The following is a 27,876-nucleotide window of genomic DNA, read 5'->3' as shown; positions in this document are numbered from 1 at the left end:
ATGACAACACCCCAGCGACAGGGACTGCCTGCCTCCCTTGGATGGAAAAACCCTAAGACCAGAGAGCTACGAGGAGGTTTCTCGGCAAAGTGCCTTGTGCAAACAGGGCTGCTGGGCTTGCTGGAGGTGGAACACGGCTTCATGATCCCTCCTGTTTGAGAGGTTGTGGCACTGCTAGCGTGAGCAACCAAGGATTAGTTAGTGAATAGACCTGGTTTAACTCTAACCTGGACAACAGCAATGAGCGCGAGTGCCTGCACCCCTGTTTTGGCAGCGATAGCCCACCACCAGCATTCCTCTCCAATGCAATAGGGGGGGAATCTGCAATCGCCACCTCTGATTTCTCCTTGTCCCTTATTTATTTTTATTTTTTTATTTTTATTCCAGATTATCCAGGACAGGATAAACTCCCATATCACCAGGAACTATGTGATGTGGAATGCCCAGCCAGGCGGGCTCTATGCGCTCCCCCAGTTCTCCACCAGCCTGGCTGACTTCCCCTTCTACTACTTGGCCCTTGGTGAGCACAAGCTGGGCTGAGACCCACCTCCTGACCCTAATGGCAGAGTTAACCCAGGGCAGGGCCGTCCCCAGGGCAAGCTGGGCCCTGTTTGGGAGGGGAGAGTTTCCCAGCCTGGCCACGGCCAGCCTCGCTGGGGTCTGATGGCAGGGAAGGGGCTGCCGCTGGCTGGGTCAGTAGGAGAGACGGACCCTGCAAGCCCGAAGGTGGAAGGGTTTTGGTGCTTCCCCTCGTGCTTTGGCACTGCAGGCTACGGCAGACAGACTTGCTCCAGAGAGGCCTGGGACAGGAGAACTGGCAGGGAGGCAGGACAGGGCCATCCCCTGGGATGGGGAGCCGGTCAGGCCAATCAAAGCACAACAGTTCACCTCCACTGCTGCCCCCCCAAATCTCTGGCCCGGTGACTTCTGTTGTGGCAGCAGCCTGCCTTGCTTTCCAAAATGAACGGGCGCTTTTGCAGCTTAGGAAACAACCTGTGCAGCTTCCCTCCCTCCTCAGCCCCGGGAATGCGGGTGGGTGAGTGTGCTGACTCCATCTTCCGGGAACATCCCTCAGGAGCAACGTCCCAATCCCACATGCTGGCTGCCCCCTGACACGAAGAAAGAGGACTGTGTCCCAGCTGCCCTGAGAAGCTTCCCTGGCACTGGGTGGGCAGGAGCACACACATCCGTGCAGGCATCTGCGTGCGCACCGAGCATGAGCGAGCAGCTCAAAGCCCATGTGCGTGCCCGTGGCATGACTCTGGGCCCTGTCTCACCTGTTGCAGGTCGAAGCCCGGACAAGGAGTTCACCGCTGTCATCCAAGCAGTGTCCCCGCTGTTCTCCCAGTCCCAGCCCATCATCAAACTCATCCTTGCTGTCGCCCTGTCCAAGTATTGCACCCAGGCATGTGCCTGCATGCAGCGGGTGCACGGGGAGGGTGCAAGGAGGGATGGGTTGCAGTGCCGCATGCCTCCTCCTGATTCCCTTCATCATAGGACTTTTCAGCAAGGCCTTTCTGCTGTTCCTGGTGCTCACCGCGGAATGGTTGGAGGAGGAAAAAGCACTGGAAGGAGGATCTTTGTGGGGAGGCACTGGCTGTCAAGGCTGGGGCTCAGCCCCCCCCCTCTCTGTGTGGGATGGAAATTGCAGGGTTACAGCTCCCCGCTGCCCATGCGGCCAGGTCCAGAGCCGCCAGGATGCTCTCGCAGACATTACGCTGTGCCCACAGTGCGCTTAGGGAGAGCACACGCAGGGCTGGATGGGGTGGGGGGGGGTGGGCTGTGGCTCAGCCCTAGCTGTGCACCGGGGAGCTCTCCTGCACCTGCAGGCTGACGTGCCTCCTGGAAGCAGCCCTGCCCCTGTGTCACCCGCTGCCTCCCCCCCCCCCCCCCCCCGGTGTCTCCGCTGCAGATCGTGGTGCTGTGGAACTGCGACAAGCCGTTGCCTCCCAGGAGCACGTGGCCCTCCACCACCGTGCCGCTCAGCGTCGTGGAAGGGGAGCACAAAGTAAAAAGGGGGGGGGTCGCGCGGGGCTGGGGAGGGTCCCTCGTACCGCTTGCCATGCGAGGCTGGCCCTGAGCAGGGGTGTAGCACAAGCCCAGCTGGAGCAGGAGCGTCTCTGGGAGCTGGGATGGGGTCTGGGGTGTTTGCAGGATGCAGGTACATTGTCCGTGGATGGGGAGAGTTTGGAAGCGCTGTTACCCTGGCAGGGAGGGGAGTAAGGTTTGGGGGCCAAGGGCAGGTGCTGGTGGGCTGCAGGGCTGGGGAATGGCCTTGCCAAGCAGGGTTTACCTTCCTGCTTTACCCCCTAGACCACGAGCAGCCGTTTCTTCCCCTATGACCTCATCCGGACAGATGCCGTGCTGAGTTTGGATGAGGACACTGTATTATCCACTAATGAGGTATTTCAGGCCAGGGTGTGGGGGGGAGCTGGGCCGTGGCAGAGGGGTCTTGGTGGTGCTGTTGGAGGAAAGGCTTGGTTGGAAGAGGAGCGTATGGGCACACTGCATCCGACTCGCCCCACCGGTGGGGCCACGTTCTGGAGGCACAAAGGGACCCAGGAGCTCACTCCTGTTGCCACTACATCCTGCCCATGAGTTGCTGCTGTCTGAAACCGGCGCTGACTGAGAGCGGCGTGGCCAGGATGGAGATGTTTCTGCTCCCTGCCCCAGCAGGAGCCTGGGAAGTGCTCTGCAGCCCAAAGGACTGGGACACTGGTGAAACCTGCCAGGGGCTTTTGGTGCCCGAGCAACCCATCTCCCCTATGTGGGGCCAAGACAGGCTATGTTCACAGGGGCCACCACCCAGGTCATGGTTTCTCCAGGAGAAGAGCCAGGTCTCTGCAGGTGGTGTGGCTTGCTGACTGGGGGCTGGAGAGAGATTTAGAGGGCATAAAGCTTTAGAGTCTCTTCCCTATGGATGCAGGCAACTTTCCAGCTGGAGTATTGGTCCAGGGTGGTTGCAGAGGGATAGGAGAGAGCTACATCAGCCTAACCCTTGTGCCCTTCCTGTTCTTCCCCTCCATGGCTCCACTTCGGGGGTCTCCAGGTTGACTTTGCCTTCATGGTGTGGTGCAGCTTTCCTGAGCGTATTGTGGGCTACCCAGCCCGGAGTCACTACTGGGACAGCAGCAAAGGCAGGTGGGGATACACCTCCAAATGGACTAACGAGTACTCCATGGTGCTGACGGGAGCAGCCTTCTACCACAGGTGAGCTGGGCTGGAGGGTGCAGGCTGGGAGAGCTGGGCTGGGGCACAGAGAATTGGTGCTGAGCTGTGAGCAACAGGCAAGACTCAAACCTCTCACATGGCTGCCTGGGATGCTGAGAGCATCCTGCAAAACATGGCCATGGTCAAGTGCATGTGGTCCCTGGGCAGAGAGTGGGTGTTAGCTGGGATGTGCATCCCTGAACATGCTTGTCTCTGGTATGAGGGGGAGCTTGGTCCTTTAATCTCCTGCTGTATTTAGTCCTGGTCTTTACAAAAGTCCTACTGATGTGAAGACCCATTCATCTCCCTATAAAGATAGTCATATATTTTATAGGGGCAACAGAGATAGTCCTGCTCAGTAGGGCAGCTAGGCAATGGGTGGACGTGGGTTGGGTCAATCTATCCTATAAATCTGAAGTGCATCCTTGGGATCTGCATCCCATCTTCCTCAGTGCCTCAGAAGGCCTGCACCTGACTTGACCCCCATGTTTCACCTCCACTTCCTTAGAGGCTTGTATGACTGACATGTTAGACTGGGGGATCTCAGAGCATCTCTGGTCACAGGTCCCTCCTGAGAAGAAGCAGTGCTGTCCCAGGCCTGGGGATGCCCAGGAGGGACTCAGAGGGGTCCCTTCAGACTGCTGACACTCTCTGAGCTCTTTCTTGGTAGGTACTATCACTACTTGTACACCTTCTACCTGCCAGCCAGCCTCCGCAGCATGGTGGACCAGATCTCCAACTGCGAGGACATTCTGATGAACTTCCTGGTCTCCGCTGTCACCAAACTTCCTCCCATCAAAGTCACCCAGAAGAAGCAGTACAAAGAGACCATGATGCAGCAGGTTTGCTCCCTTTCTTAGCCTGGAGGAGCCGATAGCAGGGGACACCGGGTCCCTGCTACATCTAGGTCTCAGTGTTCAATGCATGTGGATCCCAGTGCCTTCTTCCACCCCTCTCTGTGCAAACACAGAGCTGAGCCAAAAGCTTTCTCCTCACCCCCCCCTATCCCAGCCCCTTGGGACCCCAGGTCCCCTTGGGACAATTGGACACCCTGTACCTGTTCTTTGCTCTGTTCCCTGCCACCCTGGGGCAGCCAGCGGAGGAGAGATGAGATCTAGAAATGAAGGAGGAGCATGTCATGGTCACCATCCCTGACTGTGTCCCAAGGGTTGGGCCTGACACTCTCCTTTCCTGGAGAGGGGTGAATGGCTGTCCCTGCCCCAGGGAGGGCTGAGGGCTGGATATGTGTGGGACACAGTGGGCATCAGTCTGCTTCCAGCTTCTCTTTGCTTTTCTCTGCCGGGGCCTGACCTCTTGTGGCAGCTGCTCCACATCACAGTGTGCAGTCCAGCGAATAGCTCCGCACAGGGTTATGTCCCCAAAGCCGGGATTCAAGCTAAGGTTCTGCTGGGTCTGACTATGAAGGGTGCTGAGCACAGCTGTGTATCTATGAAACAGGCCCTGGGCCTTCTGGCTGGATATCCAAACATCAGAGACCCATTTTTTGAGATGGGACATCTCATGTCTCCATCTATCCTGAGCCAATTCCCTTTACAGACAAGCACTGGATCTGGAGGCAGTTGTGCATCCAGGGTAAAGTCATCCCATGCTCACTGGCTTGTCATTGCAGCTCAACCCTTTTTCACTGGAACAAGCTTCTCATTGCCTGTCCTCATTGTTTTGGATGGGGAGAGGTCCTGCTCTTGTGAAGCTGCTGCGCCTGAAGAGACAGGGAGCCAGACACTCCTGCTCATAGTGCTTTTGCCCCATCTCTTTGTAGGGATCCAAGATGTCCCGCTGGGCTGACCCGGAGCACTTTGTCCAGCGCCAGGCCTGTATGAACTCTTTCACAAACTGGTTTGGCTTCATGCCCCTCGTCCACTCCCAGATGCGCCTGGATCCCGTCCTCTTCAAAGACCAGGTCTCCATCCTACGCAAGAAGTACCGGGACATTGAGAGGCTCTAGGACACCTGACGCTGGGGCTGGGGTCAGAAAGGGACTTCTCCCTCTGGGGAAGTACCTGGGCTGGGGGTACAGCCCAGGGCAGCCTGGCAGGGAAGAGCTGCTGGAGCATGGACTCCAGATACTGCTTGCTCTGCAGTTTGTCTCCCCTTTGTTCTCTGCAACCGTGAGTCAAAGCCAAGCATGGTGCCTAAAAATCACGATCTGCAAGCAGAGAGGCAGGCAGCCTGGGACAGTCCCTTGCTTGTTCCACTCTCAGATCAAAAGGCCTTTTCCTTCCATTGCTTCATGCATAACATTTCCCCATCTGCAGTCATCACAGAGTGGACAGAGCCTGGCTCCTTGCCTGGGACAGACCCTGGGCAGACCTGAGAGAAGTTCAAGCCTTTCTGCTTCATTCCTTTGCCTCTGTCAGAAGTTAGAGCTGGGGAACAGAAAGCTGTGGGGGGGATCAGAGCTTCTGACACTACTCACCAGCATTTGCTGGTGTGACAGCAAAGGCCTTTGCAGCTCTAGGGGTGGATATGTGGGGTGGTCCACCGTCATACCTGGTCATGGTAGGTTAGCAGAGAGAACCTGAATCAGACTGCAGACAAGCCAGCTCCAGCCTCTGCCGAGTTTCCAGATCTTTCCATCCTTTGTTTTCTTCCTTTTCTGAGCGCATTTGCGCTCCCCAATATCCCACAGCCAGGACTCAGCACTGCAGCAGGTCTGTAGAGTAAGAGAATCTGAGCCATTTTATGGGTCTCCATGTGAGCTTGCCCCCATGTCTCAACACTAGGCCGTCCTGCAGAGCCTGAAACCACTCGGAACCCAGCCCTCTCCATTAATTGCCTCTGTGTCTTGGGGAAGATGCCCCTCAGTCAGGAAAAAGACAGATCTATATCTCACTATGGGAAGCAGCACTGCAAAGTGGAGCAGGGCATTGCTGAAGGAGGAGGGACAGGGTCTGGTAGAGGCTGATGTCCAATGTGGGGGCCGGATGGAGCATGGCGAGTGAGGCACAAGCCACCTCTGCAGGTTGTGGCACACTGCAGCGAGAGATGCCCAGGGCTCGAGAAAGGTCATTGTCCTCAGTGCAGCAAGTATGAGACCCTTCAGACCTTGCATGCTTTCTTTAAGCTATTATTTCTTTTGCCCCCTTGCAGGGGAAGCCCTGCCATCACCAAACAACAGAGGAGAGCATTTGGGTGGTCTCTGTTTTCTCAGCCCTGGAGTTAATAAGAGAAACAACAGCGGAGGTGTTGCAGGCTGGAGCCGGGAGTCTTGCCACAATAACCAGTGGGTCACCACCGGCCCCTTGTTATAGGGGGCAAGGGAGGATTGGCCTCTCATATGATTTAAGCTATCCCCATTTTGCCAGAAAACAGGAATTCGGATGTAACTCAGGCAGCAAAGAAATTGCTGGCATCCCTCTGATAACAAGCATGTCACTTATCTGGGGTGGGAGGACTCACGTGGCCAAACCTCCATGCTGCCCTCCTCTCTCCCTCCACTTGAGTGGGACAGCAGCCAATGCACAAGCTGGTCCGAAAAGCTGGTCCAGAGAAGCAGGCAGGGGTCTTAAGGCCAGTCCGGCTGTTCCTGCCTGGGATTATGGGCTGGGGGCTGCACATCTTCCTCTAGTTACAGGACAGACCGGAGATGAACCTGCCTTCAACCTTTCGGGGCAGGACAAAGGGGAGCCAAGCTCTTCCCCTCCTGCCTTTGCCCCCAGCACGCCGCTGGATTCCCTGGCAGGATCTGGCAATGCCAGGGAGGGTTTTTAACTCTTTTTAACCCTTTCCTTTCTCCCCACAACGCCAGCTGCCACACCTCCTGCCTGTGTTGGCTCCAAGTACCACGCTACGTGCGGGTGCAGGAAGGCAGAGGGAGATCTTCCTCTCTCTTTCCCCCACGCACACCCTCCACCAGACCCCAGGCACCTGCCCACACCCAGCTGTATACATTTTATAAAGAACCATCTGTAAAATACAAAATCCCCATTCAAATAGCTGTAAATGCACATTTTGTATCAGGATTTGTTGAATTAAACTGAACTGGCACTTTTTATGGAAGCCTGTGCTCTGATTTCTGTCCATGGTCTTTCCAGAGTGGATTGGTCTGTGATTTCACTGCACTGTGAGCAGGTACAACTATTGCAGCATGGCTTTCCTGGATGTCAGAGCTCAACTGCCTTCTCTTCCCTGCCCTGGGCAGGCAGAGAGACTCCAATACATCTGTAACACTCGGAAACAGGGGAAGAATTCCATGCCGGGGGGTTCCAGATCCTGCATCCAGAGGGAGGCCAGCAAGGAAACTGCCCCTCTGAGCCTGTTTCAGAGGAGTCAAAGCTGTGACAGGAATAGCCCATGGCAAGGCCAGCACTGAATAAGGCCTGAACCATATCTGAAAGTGTTGATGACTGGTCCACCAATGCACAGAGGTGGTAACATTATAGCTACAGCAGCAGGATGACCATAGGCAATGTCTACAGCAGCAGGGAGCGTGGTGCAATAAAAGCACGTCTGTAGAGCAGTGCTGGGGACCTGACATCTGAGCTATACATATTTGTAGGTAGTTCAACTTAGCTCTGGTCTGGCTGCATGGCTGGAGACCCTCTTTTGGTTCAATTTCACTGGAATGATCCAGTTTGTGCTCCAAGACTGCCCTGCAACAGAGCATCCTCTAGCACAGAGCAGGAGGCACCAGTATCAAGCCATGGATAGTATATGAATAGCAACTCATCCCAAGAATACGCACTTTCAATGGCCCCAAACCCTGGTGCCGAGCACCTGTTTCAAGGTGCTGAGGATTTCAGTCACCTCCAGAGGCTCTGGGTCCTGTGGATCAAAGGGAAACAGCCCTGGAGACTCCCTAAGCTGAGGGTGTTAGATTAGTGCCACAGAATCAGGCCAAGGTGCTGAAGGGATGAAGTGGACGCAGACTTGGTCAGAGTGTGGAAACTGGAGCTATTTCTTTTTCCCTTTCCTATTCCTGCAGTTACCAAATCTCCTATCCATGTCCTGAGCATTGGATGCCACCTAGTGCACAGTGCAGAGCAAGATTTGGCACGCAGCAACGTGCATTACGGAGGGATGTGCACATTCCCTACAGCATCCCTCTATGGGAATGGACTTGCCTGGAAGGCAAGAGGGGCTTGGCTCCCTCCATCCCATTCCCTTCCCTCACATCCCATCCCATCCCTACATCAGCACGTGCCACCTGCCAGTTCACACTGTTGCTGCCTCTACCCTTGGAACGTCTCCTGCTCCATCGCTGGGTGTCCAGCTAAGACATGTCCCCTCTTCAACAGGGAGATGCCCTCCTAGCTCTGGCAGGGCAACTTCAACATACCCTCCAGGCTGTGCTACCTGGGGCTTGTGTGTGGTTGAGCTTCCTCCTCCTACCCACAGAAAAAGGTCAGGTCTGAGCAGAGTCCTTCAGGCCTTTCAGCTGCCTCTCCCGCCCTGGAACAAGATGTGCTGTCTGCTGCGACTGACCAGCGTGGGTGGTGCGCTCGTACCTGGTTCCTTTCTCTCCTAGCTCAGACAAGGGTGTTTCTCCCCTGCCTTGGCTGTTTCCCCTCTACAGATTGTCTTGCTGGAGGTTCATACCCTGGCCCTCCAGTTTTGCCTCGACTCAGAACATTCAGGACCCTGCAGGGGCTGCAGACACCTACAGGGGCTGGGAGATGGGCTGCAGAGCGTGCTGGATGCGGGAGGGCCGGTGGCAGGGGAAGCCATCCCAGCAGGGCTGGTGTGTGCCATGCTGTGCCCCTACTGAGGGCTGCTTATGGGCTGGGGATGAGGCAGAAAGGGTCTGTGAGGATGCTGCAGTGCTGGAGGAGTGGGTAGTGCCCCAAGGCAGGCAGCTCAGTGCTCACGGGGCCCTGCCTGTTGCTGGATCCTAGAGGCTGAAGCATCCTTCATGGTTGCCCTCAATGGTAGCATGCGTGATGCCACCCAGGCGAGGGATGTACCAGAGCATGTAAAGTGAGAGGCAGAGGGTGATCTTTGTCTAGCAGCTGGGAAGAAAAGCACAGATGCTGCTGTGTGTGCTGAGTCGCCTGTGTGCTTGCTGGGTGCTGTGCTCCTGCCACTGTCTCTGGCGTGGGTAAAGGCCAGGGTTACTCAGTGTCCCAGCAAACTGGTGCTGGAGAGGTTTCTGCTGGTCCTAAACCCCCTGCAAAGCAGAGTGGATTTATGGTTCACAAAACTTAAGCTAAAAAGCACTGTGTGCAATTTACCGTGTGATTTAAACTGAAGGACCGCTTCCTTCGTAGTTTGAAAAGATTTCACTTTCTTTCACACACAGTTAGTCTGACTGCCAGGCAGGAAAGGGAGAGGCAGACACCGGCATAGAGGGACACTCCAGGTTCATGAGAGGTTAAACAGTGTAGATTTCATGAAGGATGTGCACTCCAAACTCCCTGGGAACTGTGCCAAGAGGCCGCTGACGGGAATCTGTTGGACCCACGGGTCGGACGACTGGGTGGGACTCCTTTATTCCCCAGAAGTATTTCCTTATCTTGACTGTGCTCAGCTCAAGCAGCTACCGGCTGTGAAGCCAGTAACAAAACAGAATACGTACGCCCTGCCCTGGCCGGTTTTGGTCGGGGTGCGGAGGGCAGAGCAGGTCGGGGGCTGCTTCCACGTACTCTGCCAGGCCCCCGACTCCTTGCCGGATCTCTCGCAGGTGAGGGAGTTCGTATCGCCAGGAGCTGTCACTCTGCTCCTCTGTGCTCTCCCCTTGAGCTACGGTAATAAACTGCTTCTGCTCTGACCTGAACCTAAACTGTATTCCATTCATTTCCACGACAATAGTGCTGGACATTGCAGTTTTAGAACATGTGGACAAACTGTCCAGAGGAGATGAGGGAGAGTGGCCAGAGATCCAGGAAAGTACAGCCTGTGGGGAAAAGCTGAAGAAAAGAAACATGATAGAGATCTTCAATGATGTAAGAGTTAGCTCTAAAGTGAAATAAATTGAATTCTTCTCTGTGTCCTCTGTGGATTAGATTATAATAAGGGAAACCCAAGGTAGGGCAACTTTTTCAACAAGACTAGGAAGCACTCAGATAGTTAGATTGTCTGATAAGGAATTAAATATCCATTTCTGGAGGTGCTTATGGGCAGAGATAATAACTGATCACGCTCAGAAAAGCTTTACATGACATCTCAAGGTTTTAATGACCTCTCAAGATCTATCTAGCCCTATTGTTTAGAATCACTCTGTGATTCTAAAAAAGTTGCCTTGCAAAATAAAGTTGGTACCGGCTCTGCAGAAAGACAGGGCAGTTTGCTAAGGTGGGCTGTAGCACCTAGTCTCAGCAATAGGCATGTGATGTTCCCATGACAGATGCTACTATTTGGCCATTGACAATGACAGACTCATAGAGATCCCAAACGACATTGGCTCTCAGAGTCATTTTTAGGTAGTTTAAAATTAGTCCATGAGTTCATGTTAGGCATCTAGGTCCCTCTAGGGTAAAAGAGGTCTTTCTCTGTAGAGCATTTTGAAGAACTCACTGGCCTTAGTCACCTGAAATTTACATGACTACAGAGAAGTGAGATGAAGCCTCCTTGGTGTCTCTGTTTCTTCAGGACAGCCTTGGCCTGTAGTATTAATGTTGGCCACTGTCAAGTGTTACTATAACACAGTCCAGATTCAGGAACTACAAGAGCTAGCAGCAAGAAAACACTTGCTGTGCCATCAGTTTTGTTCATCAGACTTAAGATCTGCCAAATATTCTTTTAGACTCCCTGCAGCATGGGGGTACAATGGGAACTTCCATTCTGCTCTTTTCAATAAGATGCTGCACCGCAAGAGCCTGGAAAGGCAGCCTCGACCTGCTTGACTGATGGAGTTGCATCTTCTCAGTGGATCTTACTGAGAGTGGTGGCAATGAAGACAGACTTTGTCCCTGCATGAACACAATGGATCCAAAAAGGCTGTAGTGAACCTTGGACACCCACATATATGTAGTAGTGAAGAAATATTTGCCCAGCTCCTTGGTGCACGGCCATTGCTCATCAGGCTCCACATCAGTTCACAACAGCCAGGGCTTCCTGATTTCATACAGGTTGAACAGCTTCCCTCATGTTTTACAGCTTCTCATCAACTGGTCCTTAAGTTCTTGCAGTTAAGCACCCCCAAACTCCAAGGAGAAGGCAGCAATGGAAGTGGGAAAGGTGCCTGGGCAGACTGGCAGAAGCAGAGGAGCAGCCGAGGTGCAGGAGTGAGATGAAGGGCTGGATACTGGAGCAGACTAAGGAGACTAAAACATCCTGCAGACCGACATGAGGGCCAGGAACCTCAGTGCACTGGCTGGTGGCTGGGCTGAAGGGAGAGACTGGCTGTGTCCACGCTACGAGACACAGAGCCAGGTCATCTCTGCTGGGAGCAGATCATCTCTGCTGCAGTTTGGGCTCAGACCAACTCCACGTCCTCTCTGTTGACTTGCCAGCACAGCCGCTAGCATGAGGGGGCACAGGCCAATGTGTCTGGCCCCAACCCATCCCCAGGTAGAGGCAGGGGGTAGCCCGGGTAGCAGGGCATCCCCAGGACAGTTTGGTTGGGCCCTGGTTGGGAGGAGAGAGTCTTTGATGGTTTGAATGTGGCCAGATGGTGCCAGGAGTGCCCAGGGAAGGTGATCAGGAAAGGTGACACCACTTTGTTCACAACTCTTCTACTGGGTCAAGCTTCTGACGGTTTCATAAGAGAATCTATTATTATCAGAAAATCCCCGAGACACAGTAGGGAGCTGCTGATAAATCCTGGTTAACATATTTGGATTTAGGCCCAGCCTTGTAAGATATGCGCTCTGAGCCCTGGTGCCGTTTCTTGTTCCAGTGCTAACAGCAGCTTGCTCTCTGTGCCAGCTGCTGTGTATCTAGCACCCTTGAACATCTTTCTTGGTCTCCTGCTTACAACTTGGCTATGAGGCTATTTTGAGTCAATCTGTCTCAGGTGCCTTGCACTCCAAATGTCCACGGGGATGGGTGAAACAGGAGATTTCACAATTCAAGGGATTGGGGAAGAATGACAATTAATTCTCTTTAGGGTTAAAAAAACCATTCACTGACTGTGTTTAGGGTATTTCTGTACAGTCTTATAACCCTTTAATCCAAACACCCTATCCCCTTCTTTATTAAGGGAGCCCACCCTTTTCCTATGTTTAGCCATTCCAACAGAGTATTTGTATTTTGGTTTTATTTGCATCACTGTCTCAGTGTTTAATTGTCATGCTTCCTCCAAAGCACCTTCCTGACTGGAAGAACTGTTTGATATTTCAAGTCACTGTTTACTCCAGTTTTTATGTGTTCTTCTATTAAAATTTTCACTGTTTTTTTTATGAAATACAAAACAGCTGCAGACAAACATAGCCACTGAGCAGCCATTATCAGTAACTGATTTCTTTTTTTCACTGATTACTTATTTCTTTTTATCAGGCTGTCAGGCGACCCCTACCCATTAGCCAGAAAGAAAATACAAGGGTAATTTTGGGACAGGGACCAAGAAGTGACTGTGTTATTCAAATGCATGCAACTTTCCTGCCTTTTCTGCAAGCAGACCAGAACTTATTACAAGCTTCATTAATAATTATTCTTTATGAATGGTCAACTAAAGACCATTTTGTTTGTTTTTTTCTTGTCATGAACAAGATGAGCAATCTGTAAAATGAACACAGACAAAAAGGAGAAGAAGAAACATCTGTCTTATGTGGAACATGTGGAAAACCAGAAGTGGGCAGACCTGGAAAGAGACTTGAGTTTCCTTATGACTGATTAATGATACCGATAACGTGCTGAAGGAATAGATAAAAGCCAAATTAAATGCCGAAGCGGCAGCATGTGCTGACCTTGGACTCCGCACCATGTCGTAACCATGTCAAAACATACGATCAAAAAAGAAGTTCTTTAACAGAATAAAGCACCTAAAGATTGAAAAGTACTGGCCAAATAAAGAGGAGGTGATAGACGCCCCCTCTATCTGGCAGTCTGCACATTTACAGGAAAGCTTTCAGTGCCCCCTCCATGATGTTGATGAGCCTTTTCTTCCCCCCAGTAACTGACTATCAGGGCTGGCACTGTGTTTGCAGCTGTGTCCTCAGGGGCCATCATGCCTCGGGGATAGACAAAAAGCAATCCCTGCACTGCTCTCAGCTCTCTCAAGCTCATCCTCTTTATGCAAATTCAGAACAGATTTAAAAATCACTTTGATTTTTTTCTTCTTTTCACCCATTCCTGGCTCAGCTTTGCTCTGTTTCTCAGAAATCGGAGTCTTTCTTTGAGAGGGCTAAACCAGGCTGTGACTGAAACTGGCTCTCAGGCTCCTTTCACTTTTCATTTCAGACTCAGTAGCTAATTCAGCCGTTCCAAAAGAGTATTTGTATTTTGGTTTTAGTTGTATCGCTATCTCAGTGTTTAATTGTCACACTTTCTCCTTCCTGACTGGAAGAACTGTTTGATATTTCAAGTCACTGTTTACTCCAGTTCAACGCTAATTTAGCACTGAAGGTCAAGAACAGGCTCAGCCTGCTTCCAAACATTTTCCATGGAGGATGCTAAGAGGAGAGGCCTTTGGCAGAGGTCCCTGCAAGATCCAGCAAGATGGATGCTTCCAGCAAACTTCCAATATCTGTGACAAAGGCCTGAAATTTTGAAGTACTACCCACAAGCTGGGCATCATCAGCAGACTTACTTGAACACAAAGCACTGTTCTCCTCTACAGACAACCCTTCCGACCCAGGGACTCCTGTGCTGAGATCATGCCACTTCCACCTGCCCCGGCCTCAGCCTTCATCTCCCACATACCTAACCCACAAGCAGCTTCCTGCTCCTCCCTTGTCTATCTGCAGATTGAGTCTTGCAACCCTGACAAGTCCTCATGACACACCAGTGCAAGGCAAGAACCAGAGAGCAGGACGCTGCTGTAGCCCTCTGCAATGTGCTCTGCAGCCAAGGCTGGAGTTTCTTCATGCTAGCTTTGACCTTCTGTTGGTGAGCTGGTCACCCCAGACCCCCATGCAGGCAGGGGAGAGACATGGACAGTCCTTGCCTCTCTGAGATACTACTCTAGGGGAGATGGAGTGTGTGTCTACCCCTCTCCACTGATCATGAAGGGAGTTGTGATGAGCAGCTCTTGCTGGATATAAACATCTGCACAGCAGATGTCAACATTTAATGGAGATGAACTCCCTTTTCGGGGGATCAGTCTCAGTGTGCAGATTGGGACTTTTGTATCCCTTGGTCTCTGGCTCACTCTGTTCAGGCACCTTTTGCCATGTGAATAGAGACTTTGCAAGCTTTTACCTTAAAAGCAATTATTTATTTGCTACTGCACACAATAGATAGCTAGGACTAATGAGCTCTCTGGCTCAGCATTAGTCAGCTTAGTACCCCAAGTGAGGCCCCTGATGAGTCTTTGGTGGCTGGGCCATCATCAGTCAGGAGGGGAAAGGTTGACCTCCATTATTCTTTAGAAATGATCCTAGATGATGCTAAATTGCCATCTCCTGACTCTCTGTTCTTTCATTTTGGGACAAGACTGGAGAGTGATTAGAGGGTCAAAGGTTGGAAGTGAAGGGAGAGGGGATGAAGAGCAGAGCAGGCAGAAAATGGTGGCAAAAGTGATTGTGGCAAGTAGGAGGAAGCTGGAATGGGAAACGATGCAGTGCAGGAGAGGAGAGATGAAAAGGAATGACAGGAGACTGCTGTTGCAGAATGGGAACTAGGTGGAAAGAACTGGAGCACCTGGGCATGATGTTCAGCTCTCAGATCTTGGATAGGCACACCTGGGTGTAACCTGGGCTCCATCTCCAAACTCCCACTGTGCCCAACCAAGCCTAGAGCAAGAATCAGCTCGCCCCAAGGCAGACAACCAGGAATCGCTCTCCCGCGGAGGCAGATGGACACCTCACTGCAGAGACCTCATGCTGCACAAGCTGAACCTCCCTGAGCTGCCCAGTTCAGCTGAACAGCTGTGGTGTGAAACCTGGAAAGGAAAAATTTATATAAAATGCATGCAATGAAAGGGAAGCAGACATTTTTGATGAGAATGAATGATATCTGTAAGAATTTCAGACAGAAAGATCCAAAAGTGGGCTCGAGGAGGATGCTACTGAGTGAAATAGGATGGGGGAAGGAGGACTGAGGGGAAGAGATGCATGTCAGAGAGATTTTCAACAGAGTCCTGAAAGCTGTCCAAACCCTGCTCTTTGCTCTCTCCCTTTAACGCTGAGATCACAGGCAGCAGCTTTATCAGCATGCATTCAGTTTCGTACAGCTGATATCTGACACAATTGTGCAGAAGCAACAGAAACAATCAGGAAACAGATGGGGGAGAAGCTAGGGACCCAGGAATGCAAATCTAGCAGGGCTCCCTTGGCAGTGGCAGGATGTTGTTCTTCACTTTGCTGCAGCTTCTAGGTTTCCCTTTCACAAGCTGACTCAGTGGTCACCGTGAATACATGTGATTTCCCAGAAAGCACAAACCCTTTTCACCCCTTTGTGCAAACAGGAAGGGGACATTACTTTCAAGATGACTTGTGTCTATATAAAAAGAAGGGGGTGAGCTGGGCTGCGAACACACACGGAGATGCAGAGCACTGAAGAGGGAAGGTATGATTTTTCTCTGCCTGTGTGCTCTGGGGCAGGGAGGGGGAGGAAGCAGGACTGACTGGGGGTCCTTTTTGTCCTCGGCTTTGTATTTGATGCATTTTTTTGACGAACTGAGAGATGCCAGGGAAAGAGAGAAGGGATTTTAGCACATGAGACAAATGGGTGTCTGCTCTGGAGTGTGGGATGGAGGAAGCAGCTTTTCCTCGTCAGTCTGTTGAAGAAGCTCACGGTGCCTGTGGTGTGAGGGCAGATTTGGGAGGGTATGACTGAGGCAGGAGGGTTGCATGTAGGAGCAGGCTGGAAAGAAGAAGGGATCCAGGGAGGGTTTCAGGGACAGACTGATGTAAGCAAAGGTGAAAAGTCTGGGTTCAAGAGCTGGCACCAGGACTGAAGGGAGAGAGAATTGCTGTCTATTCCAGGAAAATAACCACTGTGGAGCCCCTTCTCTGCTGCGAGCCCCTGGCCAGGCTGGCTATGGCCAGCCTGGAAGACTCTCCCCACCAGCCAGGGCTCATCCAAGCTGCACTGGGGATGCCCCTTCCCTGGGGATGGGCCCTGGGGTGGATGTGCTGGCCTGAAGCCCACCTGTGCCAGGGGCCTGGCAGTGTCCCAGCATGGATGGCTGTGGAGTTATGCCTGTGCCCTGGCGCTGTTCTAAAAACAGGACTGTGCCCAGGAGCTGACTGCTGAAGTCTGGGCAGGGTGTCGAGTTTGGAAGGCAGCTCTCCACTGCTAGACAGCACGAGTAAGGCTGGGGAGGTAGCAGGTATCTGCAAGTAGGGGCTGAGCTCGGGGCAAGAACAAAGTAGGTCAGCAGCAGAGTGGAACAGCTCAAAGAAGCAGGGACGGACTTGGAGGGAGTGCAGTGCCTGAAGAGTGGGTGAGAGAGCAGGCTGGGAGCTGAAGCTGAAGAGTGGCCTCATAGGAGTCAGGAATGGGTAGTCCATTAGGAAGGGGTATGGTGGGATTAGTGGTTGCATGCTGGGTCCAGGAGCAGGGCAAGAAGGTGAGATAAGGGGAGGCATATTCAGAAAGAAGTGGGGAATGGAAGCATGACGGAACCAAGATCCAGATATGGGAGTACTGAGCAGAACCATGCCAGCCATTTCAATAGCTGGTTGGCCTGTTTCTAGCCTGAAGGAGCTGTTTTTGGATACAGTCAACATGTAAGTTCTTCTAGTAACAGAGTGATTGAACAGGGAAATTCAGGGACCAGGGGTCAGGAATGGAAAATGTTAAGGTGAATTTGAGCAGGTGTTGTCGCGGGGGCGAAGGGGGGGGGGGAAGAAGGTTATTAGTTATTAGTAGGTTATTCTTATTATTATGTCTGGGTTTATTGAAAACAGATTTACTGAAGATGGCCATACAGTGTAGTCATAGCAAGCAAATCTTACTGCACATTTGTTAGTGCCCGAGTCTCGGTTTCTTACCACTCCAACGGTTTCTTGTCAGAGGTTCTCTTAATTCCAGGAGAGTAAACTTGAGAGGCGTCCCAACTCAAGGGGAGATTCACCTCCGTGCAGCCCACTGCCGTGCAGGAGAGCTCAGTGGGCTCTAGGCTGCAGCGCTATTTATGGGCACGGAGTTTGACTCATGGTCATAAAATATTTGGTGTGGAGATAAACCTTTTTGCTGATCTCATGCTGTGTTGGGGAAAATACACCGTTTTGCTGATCTCATGCCCATTTCTGGCCTCAGCAGTTGCAACCAGCATTGCCTAGTTCCTCCTGGTCAGCCCTGGGCGCTATCAGTTATTTGCAGTCAGCTGGGGCCTCAGATAAGGTGTTTTTGTGCAGGGGGGATAGTTGTGCTCCACCACACTTTGGGCCTGAGATGGGGGGGGGGGTAGTTGCGCTCTGCTACGCTTTGGGCTCGAGATGTGTGTATGTGTGTGTGGGGGGGGTAGTTGCGTTCCACCACACCTGTGCAGGCAGCTTGAATGGTGTTGCCTCCCAGACCTGTGCATTAGAAAATATGGCAATACTTTGATAATGTGCTGCATTCATGGGACATCCCATTCTTTCCCCAAGCCTAGAAGTTTTTGCATTTCTTCCTTAAAATGTTATAGTGGGATTCACCTCTCTTAGAATCTAAACATCTCCACCCAAATTACTCTGTCTCCTGTTACGGGCCCTTCAAAGACACAAGCACTTCCAGAGTCCAGTTCCTCTGGGGTAGGGCTGAGGAAAAGCATCCTTGAGGTGGCTATTCCTGTCCATTGCCTTTGAAGGGAGACTGGAGTGACTAGTGCCCATGGAGATGTCTACACTGGATAAGTTTAAAATGGGGTGGGAGGTTTCCCATGTTAGGTCTCTACTTAGCTACTGTACCTGCTGCTAGTTATACCATTTGCCTTATTTTCTACAGGCAAATTGCATAAATACTTCAGCATACACTACAGTCCCACCCATAATACCAGGATTTTTGTCACTATACCAACAAAAGAAGAGATCCTGATTTATTCCATAAATATGCTTAGTGGTCCTTCCCATGTACTAACACAGTTAGACTCAGCTTCTTTCTTATTATTAAAGAAATAAATAAGTACTGGTCTTGATAAAGCAGGAATTCCTGTGGCTACTGCATTCTCCTCTCAGTTTTCCATTCTTTAATAATCCATTCTCTAATGAAACTGTCCCAGGACTTCAAAATGCATGTGGGTGTTTCTCTCCCTCTCTTCAGGGGCTGTAGATGCAGTTGGCAATGCTTCATTCACAGAGGGCAGATCATGATCTGTCCAGTAGTATGACAGGGCACATATTGCTGCACTGTCAACACCGTTCCCTCAGGCTCTCCCACATCCAGCCTTTGTCTTGAAACCAGATGAGCCTGCAAACAGAGAGCACAGACACTGACTAGCACAGCCTTCACCCATCTGGCCCAAGATGTTCCTCCAAAACTGTCCCAGCAGGCTTCATGCTCCTGTAGCTCCCTCAAGACTCTCCCACCATGACCCTGGGTACATAGTTCCTACTCCCAGGATCATGCTCTAAAAGCAGCACCTGGAATGCTAGGAAAAGAGACAGTGTGTTCCCAGGTCATCTGGCTCATTATGAAAAATCTGGGGCACAGAAAGGTGATTCGGGCACCCAAGGCCTCATGTCTGGAGCTAGGCCTTTTCCCTAGGTCTCCAGGCCCCGGCCGCACAGGCCAGCCTACCTGCATCCTTCATACCCTGTCACATCTTCTCCCCATGAGAAAGCAGGCCTGAACCCCACACCCTCCCATGTCAGCAGCCACAAATCAGTGGCAGTGAGGCCAGTACTTCAGAGATCGGCAAGTGGTCTGGTATTCTGGGATGATCCCTATTTTGGGGGATTCTTTTTAAATTACAGTCAGATTGAGCTTTGACTTCATGGCGAGGCTTGGTCTTCCTACCCTTGAAAATGCTACAGCATACAAACATTATAGTCCTGTCCTGGGTCACTCTTTTTGGGCACCTTTTGCTGCATGCAAAAGAGACTATGCAAGCAGGAGATCCACACTTTGTAAATACAAAGCAGCTCCCGGGCTAATGTACACAATGGGTACCTGGGTTTAGCTCCCAGGCTAAGCAATAGTCTGCTCATACCCCCAAAAGCCCCTGATGAGTCTCTGCTGGTTGGGCAGTCATTGAGTGGGTAGAGAAGGGTTGGCTTCCACAGCTCCCTGGAATGAATCCTTGATGTTCATGGGTTGCCATCTCCTGACTGCCTGTTTTTCTCCTTTAGGATTTTGTAACTTTCCATCTTGGTGTTTTTATTCTTGAATCCTTGAGGTGCTCCCTATCTTCATCTTTACAACCCTGCCTTGTCAACTGAGCCTGACGTGTGACAGTGTACTGTCTTAGTGGAATTTCCCTTTATCGTCTGGAGCGCCAATCATCTGACCAAAAGGAGCATCTGTTGTAGGGTGAGATGGATCAGATCCCAAATCCATTAATTGTATTGTTCAAATATACAATGAGTGTAAAATACAAGCTGACATTAAAGGCTCTGAAAGGTCAAAGAGTACAGTAACAAGTACCTAGGATCAATACCTATGTTGGAAAAGGTCAGTAAGAAAGTGTAGCGGGTAGGACGAAAGCTGAATACACATGGAAGTTTTATGGACTGAAAAATTCTCTTCAGTATTCAACTGAACTGAGAGAATTATCAGGTTTGCATGACAAAAGTATGTTTTCCTCTTTCACAGCCATGGATACACAGGAGGACAGATCAGATGATGCTGAAAAGGGATATCTGGCTAAAAAATTACTGGTGGAAAGCTGTGAGAGAGAAGGACTGGATGCAGAATACTGGCTCCCAAAACTGTCGGCGATACTGGGGGTTAAGTCCAGAGAAGCTCTGAAACATCTGCAATATGAAGATTACCTTAAGCTGGAATGTGAAGTACAGTATCCCTGGGAAAAAAAGGCACTCCAACAACTCCTGGAAATAACAGACAAGAAGAAAACTGTTGAGGAGTTGCAGAAGAAGCACTTGGAGATGACAAAAGAGAGGCAAGAAGCAGCCAAGTTAGCCCTGATGGAGTTGAAAAAATTGCAGAACAGCAGCAGTCACACCAAGGAATTTATAAGAAAGAAAGAGGAGCTGTGGAAAGCCTTGGACATTCCCCAGGAGTACTGGACACTATCTGAGAAGACACTGGTGGAGGTGTTGCAGAGGATAGAAAAGCAACTGGAGCAGCAGGAGGAATCAGTGTGCAGGAGTGAAAATGTCTCCGATAAGGAAGTCTTAAGGCGAGCATCAGGGGGACTGGCCCTGCAGGGCATTTACAGAACCAACAGCCTTGTGGACATGCTGGCAAAGCGAGAGCAGCTCATCAACATTCCTGATGGATTCAAGCTCGCTGGTCCAGAACAAGGGTCACTGCTTGAGAAGAAAGAGTTTTCATCCTCTGCAGCAGAAGCCACTTTCACCAAGTCCATGGAGCAGCTGGGGTTCAGCATCAGCGTTGCTGCCAAAGCCGGGTTCTGGGGGTTTAATGTTGAAGTTGGTGTAGATTACAACAGCTCCTCACAGTCAGAGGAAACCCACCAGTCATGCTCTGAGCAGGCATACATTTGCACCACCAAGTACCAGTACATCCCTCTGGCCTCCTGCTACTTCCAAAAGCATCAGCTTCGCCTCTCGGATGCGGCCCTGCGGGAGCTGCAAGACATTGAGCAACTTTTGAGCATCACTCAGGAAGCAAACAGGCTCAACATGCTGAAAAGCAGGTGTGGGAGCTTCTTCAGCAGGTTTGGGTCCCACGTAAACCAGGGCCCCCTACACTTTGGGGGAATATTCTGGTGGAAAGCATCTACAGAAGGATTCAGGGCTGAGCAGCGGGAAGAGATGAAGAGACAAGCATCTGAAGCACTGAACTGCTACATTGGGGCCAGCTACAACAGCTTTGGTGTCAGTGCAGGAGTGAGCTCTGATATTGCAAAATCCAGTTTCGAGGCAACATTTCAGGGAGGAGACAGAAGAGATGCACAGACAACAATTCAGCTATTTGTGACCAAAACAGGAGGCCCATCAGAGGTGGATTCCCTTGCTCAGTGGAAATCTGGGCTAGTAACTAGTAACACAACTTGGTGTGTTATTGACCGAGGCTTTCAGCTGCTCCCAGTGTGGGATATAGTCCTGTCTAACCACAGCAACGATTTTAAATCTGTTCATCAAATGAGTAGCAGCCTTCAGGCTGTGTATGAAGCTCTAACTAATCACAATGTCAGCATGTTGTTTGGAGAGGAACTAGTCAGTGCAGTGGAAGAGGCCAGAGCTTTCTTAGGGGGAGTGAAGGCCTGGGAGTTCACAGTGGATGAAAAGAAATTGCTCATGTTGATAGATTTCAAACAGAATCTGAATGAAAAAACAAAAAATCATAGTGTCTGGATCAATATGTGCCTGTCAGACAAAGCATTGCAGGAGTTTCTGGTAAATACCGTTTTGTCTTGCCAGAAGTCATCTTCAGAAAACACCATGTATATCAAATCTCTGCTGAGGTGCCTGCTGGATCCTCATGTGTATTCTGTTAAGGATTTTCCCAGGGCTTCTTTTATTATGCAATGGATCTTTCACACTGAGCACACAATTCCTGAAACTCCCAATATTTCTGAGTTTGAAGATCTCACTAAGACACTGCTGCAAATGAAAGAGTACATTCAGGAAATCACCTATGCACCGGAAGCCTCTGCCGCTGCTATTCATGAAGCAAAGATAAAAGCCACTCTGACCATAAGCCTATCTGTTTATTCCTTACTCCAGTTTCTCCGAGACAGAATGCAGAAAGACATAGAACTGTTAGTGCTTTTAGTTACGACCAGCACAGGATACCAAGTGGAAAGCAGCACTTTTCAGTACCTCCTTGGATGTCCAGAAATTAATTTCATGATAAAGGAAATGCAAATGGCACATAAAGAATATCTGAGTCTGAAGGACCAGGATGTTTACAGAGCTCAGGCCTTCCTGCTGCTGATGGGTCTAACTGTAACACCCGAATATAAAGAGCTGTCTCTTGAGCAGAAGCATGACCGTTTAGTTGTCATGAAAGATCAAATGAAGAATTCATGGTCCACAGAGATAAAAATTCTCCTTGAAAAGCACAATGCATGCAAAGACTGGGAGATGCTGGAAAGAGACTTGCATTCCTTTACCAATGGATGCTTGGATGACACATACGATGATCTGAAAAAACACAATATAATCAAAGACATGGAAGACACTTTTCAAGGAATAAAACCTTCTAGTCAATCTATATCAAAATCTGAGCAGAAATCTTGCAGTGAATCCAAAATAAATGAAGTAATTGCAAATCAGGAGTTCCTCAATTTACTCAGGCGCCTTGGACTAGAAAGTTACTATCCAAGAAAAATGGGGACAGAAGATTTCCACCTAATATACAAGACATCTTTACATGACAGTCAGCCCACCAAGGACAATGAACTACCATTTTACTTCTTGCAAAAGCTATTAACGGTGGATTATCGGGTGAGATACCTAGTTTGCAAAGACAAAAGTAACCAAGAAGTAACACATATACCAAAAATTCAGGAAAATAAGCATGAACCCTCTGACAACTTCGATGATTTTTTCACTGATTTTGGTGAAGGATCCAATGAGTCTGCAAACAGGGAGAGTCATGTACACCCCATGGACCTCCAGATGGCGATTTTTCACTGTGCCAATGATTTCATGAGACAGTACCTTTCAACAAAGCTCGCTTTCTGCCAGTTTGCGCTTCCCCTCCTGGTACCAAATCCATGCACCTCACAGATAGAGTTCCCTCTCTGGTCCCTCAGCCAAATTAAAAAGAGCTGGAAAGGGACAGAAAAATTGGGAAAGCAGACCACAATTAAGAGTCACAAAAACAAACTGATTTATCAGGCAGAGACACCCATTGTGTCCTTCATACGGATTGGGAGTTCTCCTTCCTCTTCCAAGTCGCAGATCCTGAATGCTCTGCTGAGTAAACACAAACATGACACTTTCTTCCATCGGCACTGCAAAGGCAGCACCAAAGACTGTCTTCTGATGAAAGGTGTTGTGGAGATCTCTTGGTACTGTCCCAGTGGCAGTGCTGATGACACTTTTGACTGCTGTGTTGCTTTCTGTAATCTGCATGGAGATGCAAGAGACCATGAACCACAACTGCAGTTTTTACAGGAGATATCTTCTGTGAATGTGGCTCTCTTATCTGAGTCTGATCAGAGAGACAAGAAAGGCATGAAAATTTTACGTGACCTGTGGCAGTCTCAAAAGCCTTTGATTTGTCTTTTCACTGAAAAAGAGAATGTTGCATCTGGCCAATCTAGCCAGAACATAAAAATAGGTATCAAGAACAGAAATGAAGCAGAATTAATAGGTGAGCTGATAAAAACAATCAGAGATCGACTAGCAGGGTCAAACAACCTTTTAAGTCTTGATGCCTGTCAGGACATAGCTCACCAACATGGATTCATTGTTGATGAAGATGCAGAAGAGTGTGTGACAGCCAAAGCAAAAGCAAAAACCTTGGTGCAACTCTTGAAAAAAGAGAAATTGTCTGAGATCAAATCACAGCTACTGCCTCTTCAAGGAAAACTATGGTACACATGGTGTAAAAAGGACAAAGAGCTCACCCGCTTGCAGGAAAAGAGGAACAAGAGCATAGAACATCATCGGAGCCAAATTGAGTCAGAGAAGTCTGCAATACGAAGAAAGCAATTAGTCAGAGCATTCCCCCTCAATCAGCTGATGAAATCAGTCCTTGGCTTTCTCCAGTCACAATCAGAAGACACCAAGAAATACTTCCTGCAATGGATGAAGGTCTTTATGGATGACCTGTCCTCTGATCGCCTTGATGAACTTAAGAAAGAATATCATCAGTTATGGTATCAAATCCTGGCAATAAAGAAAAGCAATGAAAAAAACGATCTGAAAACTCTATTGATGAATAAGTTAGAAGTCCTCTCAAATGAAATCAATGATTCATCCATTGGTCTTGAGCATATTTTGAGAGAGGTAGGGCAGATTCATGAAGCTCTAGAACCAATGAACTCAAAAGATAAATGTTTTTTCAAACTACCTGAAATTGCAGCCGATCTGATGGTTTCAGGGTATCCAATTGAACTGATGGATGGTGATGCTTCCTACGTACCATTACGATGGGTTGGGGCAATCTTTGACAAATTAATTGAGAAGCTAGGGGACAAAAGAGTGTATGTTCTTTCAGTGCTTGGCATCCAGAGCACAGGGAAGTCAACCCTGCTGAACGCCATGTTCGGTCTTCAGTTTAATGTCAGTGCGGGGAGGTGCACCCGGGGAGCGTTCATGCAGCTGCTTAAGGTGGACGAGAAACTCCAACAGGACGTGAACTTTGATTACATGCTGATTGTTGACACAGAAGGACTTCGTGCCATAGAGATGGCCAATAAACAGTCACTTAATCATGACAATGAGCTAGCCACCTTCGTCATTGGCATTGGCAACATGACTCTGATCAATATCTTTGGAGAAAATCCTTCAGAAATGCAAGATGTCCTTCAGATAGCTGTGCAGGCTTTTCTGAGGATGAAGCAAGTCAACCTCTCCCCAAGCTGCTTGTTTGTGCACCAAAACGTTGGAGAAATAACTGCAAAGGAACAAAACATGGAAGGACAAAGACGCCTGCAGGAGAAGCTGGATGAAATGACAGTGACAGCCGCCCAGCAGGAATTCTGCGATGTCACCTGCTTCAGCGATGTCATCCGCTTTGATGTCAACACCCACATTCATTACTTTGCTCACCTCTGGGAAGGAAACCCACCAATGGCGCCACCCAACCCCACTTACAGCCAAAACGTGCAGGAGTTAAAGAGCAAAATTCTCCAAGCTGCCAAGAAGGAAGTGCAGGGCAGTATTTTAAGGCTCTCAAGCTTGAAAGTTCGTATTAGTGACCTGTGGAATGCTTTGCTGAATGAAAATTTTGTTTTTAGCTTCAAGAATTCAGTGGAGATTGCCACGTACAAGAAACTGGAAACAGTATATAGCCAGTGGACCTGGCAGCTGAGAAGTCACATCCTGGATTTGCAAATGAAACTGGACAATCGAATTCAGAATGGGGAATTGCAGAAGGTCACCATAGAACACCTTGAAAAACTAGTGCAAGAAAAAAATGATACCATCATGAAAGACCTGGAAAAGTATTTCAGTGAAGACAAAGACCGTGAGATCCTGGTTCAGTGGAAATCCAGCACTGAATTGAAGCTGAAGGAACTAAAAGAGTCACTTCTTGTTGAAACGAGAAGGAAATGTGAGAAACTTATTGAATTAAAGAAGAACCAGGGTAAACTGGATGAAAGGAAGTCAGAATATGAAAATGAGCTCCTGAAAAGGAGCAGGGAGTTGGCTCTGTCTATAAAAGGCCAGAAATTAAGTGAAAAAGAATTGAGAAAGAACTTTGATGCTCTCTGGGTCCTCTGGGTTACTGAAGTGTCCTCTGCTGCTCCACCTCCAGAACAGGTTAATATTGATGTTGATGTGGAAGATGTCCTTCTAGACCATTTTAAGGAGCCTAATCTAGCAGCAAGAATTAAGATATTTTCCAAAAAGCACATATTTTCTGTTGACTTGAAGAAACATGTCATTAAGAAAAATAGTTGGCTCTCCTGGTCTACCAATTTAGATGATGCTGAGGTGAACCACATAAATCGCATTACAGAAAACATTAAGGCACATGTGAAGGCAAACATTGATAAGAAAGAAAAGGACAAAATGGATTACAGTCGAAGTTTTATTCATGAAATACTGAATGAAGTAGAGAAAGGTATAAACTCTGTCCCTAGCAATGCAAAATATAGTTTTAATAAAGATTACAAAATAGATTTATCACTGTATCTGTGCAAAATGGCAGCAGAAAGGTTTAAAGACATGCATACAGCATTCAAAATAGCAAATGATCCAGCCATCTACCTAGAAAGCAAGAGAGAAGATTTCTTTAAATGTTTCCAGATTTCCTGTCAAGGAGCAACTTCTGTCACAACATTTGCTGATTTTTTGTGCAATAAGATTTCCCCAGCTCTTTACCAGGCAGTCTATGAGAAGACAGCTCTTACCATAGCTCGAGACATGAAGGCTAAAATCCCAGATTTTGGTGGCAATAGATCTCAACTGGAAGTTTGCATATTGAAATACCTGGCACAAGAGGAAAATTTTGAGAAATTCAAGCACTACCTTCATTCCCCAGAAGATTTTTTTGAGGAGTATATCAAGAAACGTGTTGATGAGTACTGTTTAGATAAGAACAGGAGGCTGGAGATGTTCTTAAATGACTCTCTTACTCATTACTATGAAAACATTCAGTCAGCTGTTTTTACAGCAACCAGAGTTGTCAAAGATAGAAAGGACAAAAATGACAAAATCTCTCTTTGGCTGGATGAATTCTGCAGCACACTTGGAGAGGTGCTAAACTTGCCCAGAAAGGACCTGAAAGGCATTGAACATCTGAAGACAACAGACATAGAGTTCCTGAATAATGCCATGACAAAAGCATTGGCTCCCCTGCAAGATGAACTTAAGCAAGGGTTTGCTAACGCTGATATGAGCTCTTTTGAAAGGCAGCCACACACAATACTGGCTGAGCAGTTTGCAGGGTGCTGGAAGCAGTGTCCCTTTTGTGGGGCTGTTTGCACAAACACTATGTCTAAGCACGATGGAGACCATCAGCTTGTTTTCCATCGTCCTAAAGTTTTGACGGGATACAGGTGGCATAAAACAGACAATCTAGTTATTGACATTTGTTCTAGTAGCGTTGCAAGTGAATGTTTATTCAGGATTGGTGAAAACACATGGATTCCTTACAAGAAATACCGGGATGCAGGGCATCCTTATTCTACTTGGAACATTCTACCTGATCCATCTATGCAAGCATACTGGAAATGGTTTGTGTGTCATTTCAGGACACAGCTAGAACAACTGCACAATGGGAAATTTCAAGGCAAAGGAGAAATACCTGATCCATGGAAGAGAATTACAAAGCAGGAAGCAATCTCTGAACTGGACAAATTTTAGGCTAAGTTGATACGAGGGAAGAACTGCAAGTGCTCTGCATTTTAGAATAATGTAATACAAGTATATCCACAAAATATTATTATGATCATGTCCTCAAGCCATGAAAACTAACTGCTCAAAGATTTGGGTGAAATAAGGGCCGCTCCTCCTGCCCCTTATTCCTGCTCAGTTCTATTGCTTCCTCTGATGAAGTCAGAGCTTTCTTCCCTTCTTGCCATAAACATTGAACTCAGTTTTGCATTAGAGCAAAAAGAAAAGCATTACTGCATCAAGCAGTCATATGACCAAGATCAAGTACCAGATGAAGAACAAAGATGACATTAGAAAGTACCAGTCTTATCAGCTGTTATGAGAAAATGGCACTGCCAAAAAATAGCTTCCCTGCAGCAAATACTTGTCTCACTTAAAGAGAGAACTCTGGTATCTGAGAGCAGTTTGACAGTTGTGGGGACCTGTGCTATTTTGTTTTTTGGGGATTATTGTTCATTTATATATAAACAAGTGACTTTCTATCTGTCTTTGAAGTTGCTAAAATAATTAATATCAGCAGCCTGTGTGGACTTAGATAGTGATTTAACTCATGTTTATTAGGTGTATTTCACAC

The 27,876-nt window shown here is 48.9% G+C and overlaps 2 protein-coding genes across 4 annotated transcripts; both read left to right on the top strand.

The window, feature by feature from the left end:
- Positions 1-5,884, top strand: LOC106499622 (exostosin-1-like). Its single transcript, XM_067294633.1, has 8 exons — positions 1-153; positions 313-520; positions 1,287-1,405; positions 1,913-2,008; positions 2,314-2,403; positions 3,050-3,210; positions 3,881-4,052; positions 4,991-5,884. The coding sequence occupies exons 1-8, from the start codon at positions 1-3 to the stop codon at positions 5,174-5,176; spliced, it is 1,185 nt and encodes a 394-aa protein (XP_067150734.1). The 3' UTR covers positions 5,177-5,884.
- Positions 5,106-27,782, top strand: LOC106499624 (interferon-induced very large GTPase 1-like). Of its 3 annotated transcripts, none has more exons than XM_067294484.1 (3): positions 5,106-5,131; positions 19,488-19,668; positions 19,951-27,782. In XM_067294484.1, the coding sequence occupies exon 3, from the start codon at positions 19,953-19,955 to the stop codon at positions 27,270-27,272; it is 7,320 nt and encodes a 2,439-aa protein (XP_067150585.1). In that variant the 5' UTR covers positions 5,106-5,131; positions 19,488-19,668; positions 19,951-19,952; the 3' UTR covers positions 27,273-27,782. The 3 variants fall into 3 exon arrangements, with proteins under 3 accessions (XP_067150585.1, XP_067150588.1, XP_067150586.1); XM_067294485.1 differs by lacking the exon at positions 5,106-5,131 and adding an exon at positions 16,923-16,943; XM_067294487.1 differs by lacking the exons at positions 5,106-5,131; positions 19,488-19,668 and adding an exon at positions 16,577-16,943.
- Positions 27,783-27,876: the final 94 nt, after the last annotated feature.

The sequence above is a fragment of the Apteryx mantelli genome, chromosome 3 (assembly GCF_036417845.1).
Source record: "Apteryx mantelli isolate bAptMan1 chromosome 3, bAptMan1.hap1, whole genome shotgun sequence".
Classification (NCBI taxonomy): Eukaryota; Metazoa; Chordata; class Aves; order Apterygiformes; family Apterygidae; genus Apteryx; species Apteryx mantelli.
Note: the sequence above shows the minus strand (reverse complement) of the source record. Positions and strands in the feature narration are given on the sequence as shown.

Excerpts from the sequence above, each read along its gene's own strand:
- LOC106499622 (XM_067294633.1), top strand. The coding sequence starts at position 1 with ATGACAACACCCCAGCGACAGGGACTGCCTGCCTCCCTTGGATGGAAA. Across the intron at positions 521-1,286 it reads CTTCTACTACTTGGCCCTTG|GTCGAAGCCCGGACAAGGAG; the intron begins GTGAGCACAAGC and ends CACCTGTTGCAG. Across the intron at positions 2,009-2,313 it reads TCGTGGAAGGGGAGCACAAA|ACCACGAGCAGCCGTTTCTT; the intron begins GTAAAAAGGGGG and ends TTTACCCCCTAG.
- LOC106499624 (XM_067294484.1), top strand. The coding sequence starts at position 19,953 with ATGGATACACAGGAGGACAGATCAGATGATGCTGAAAAGGGATATCTG.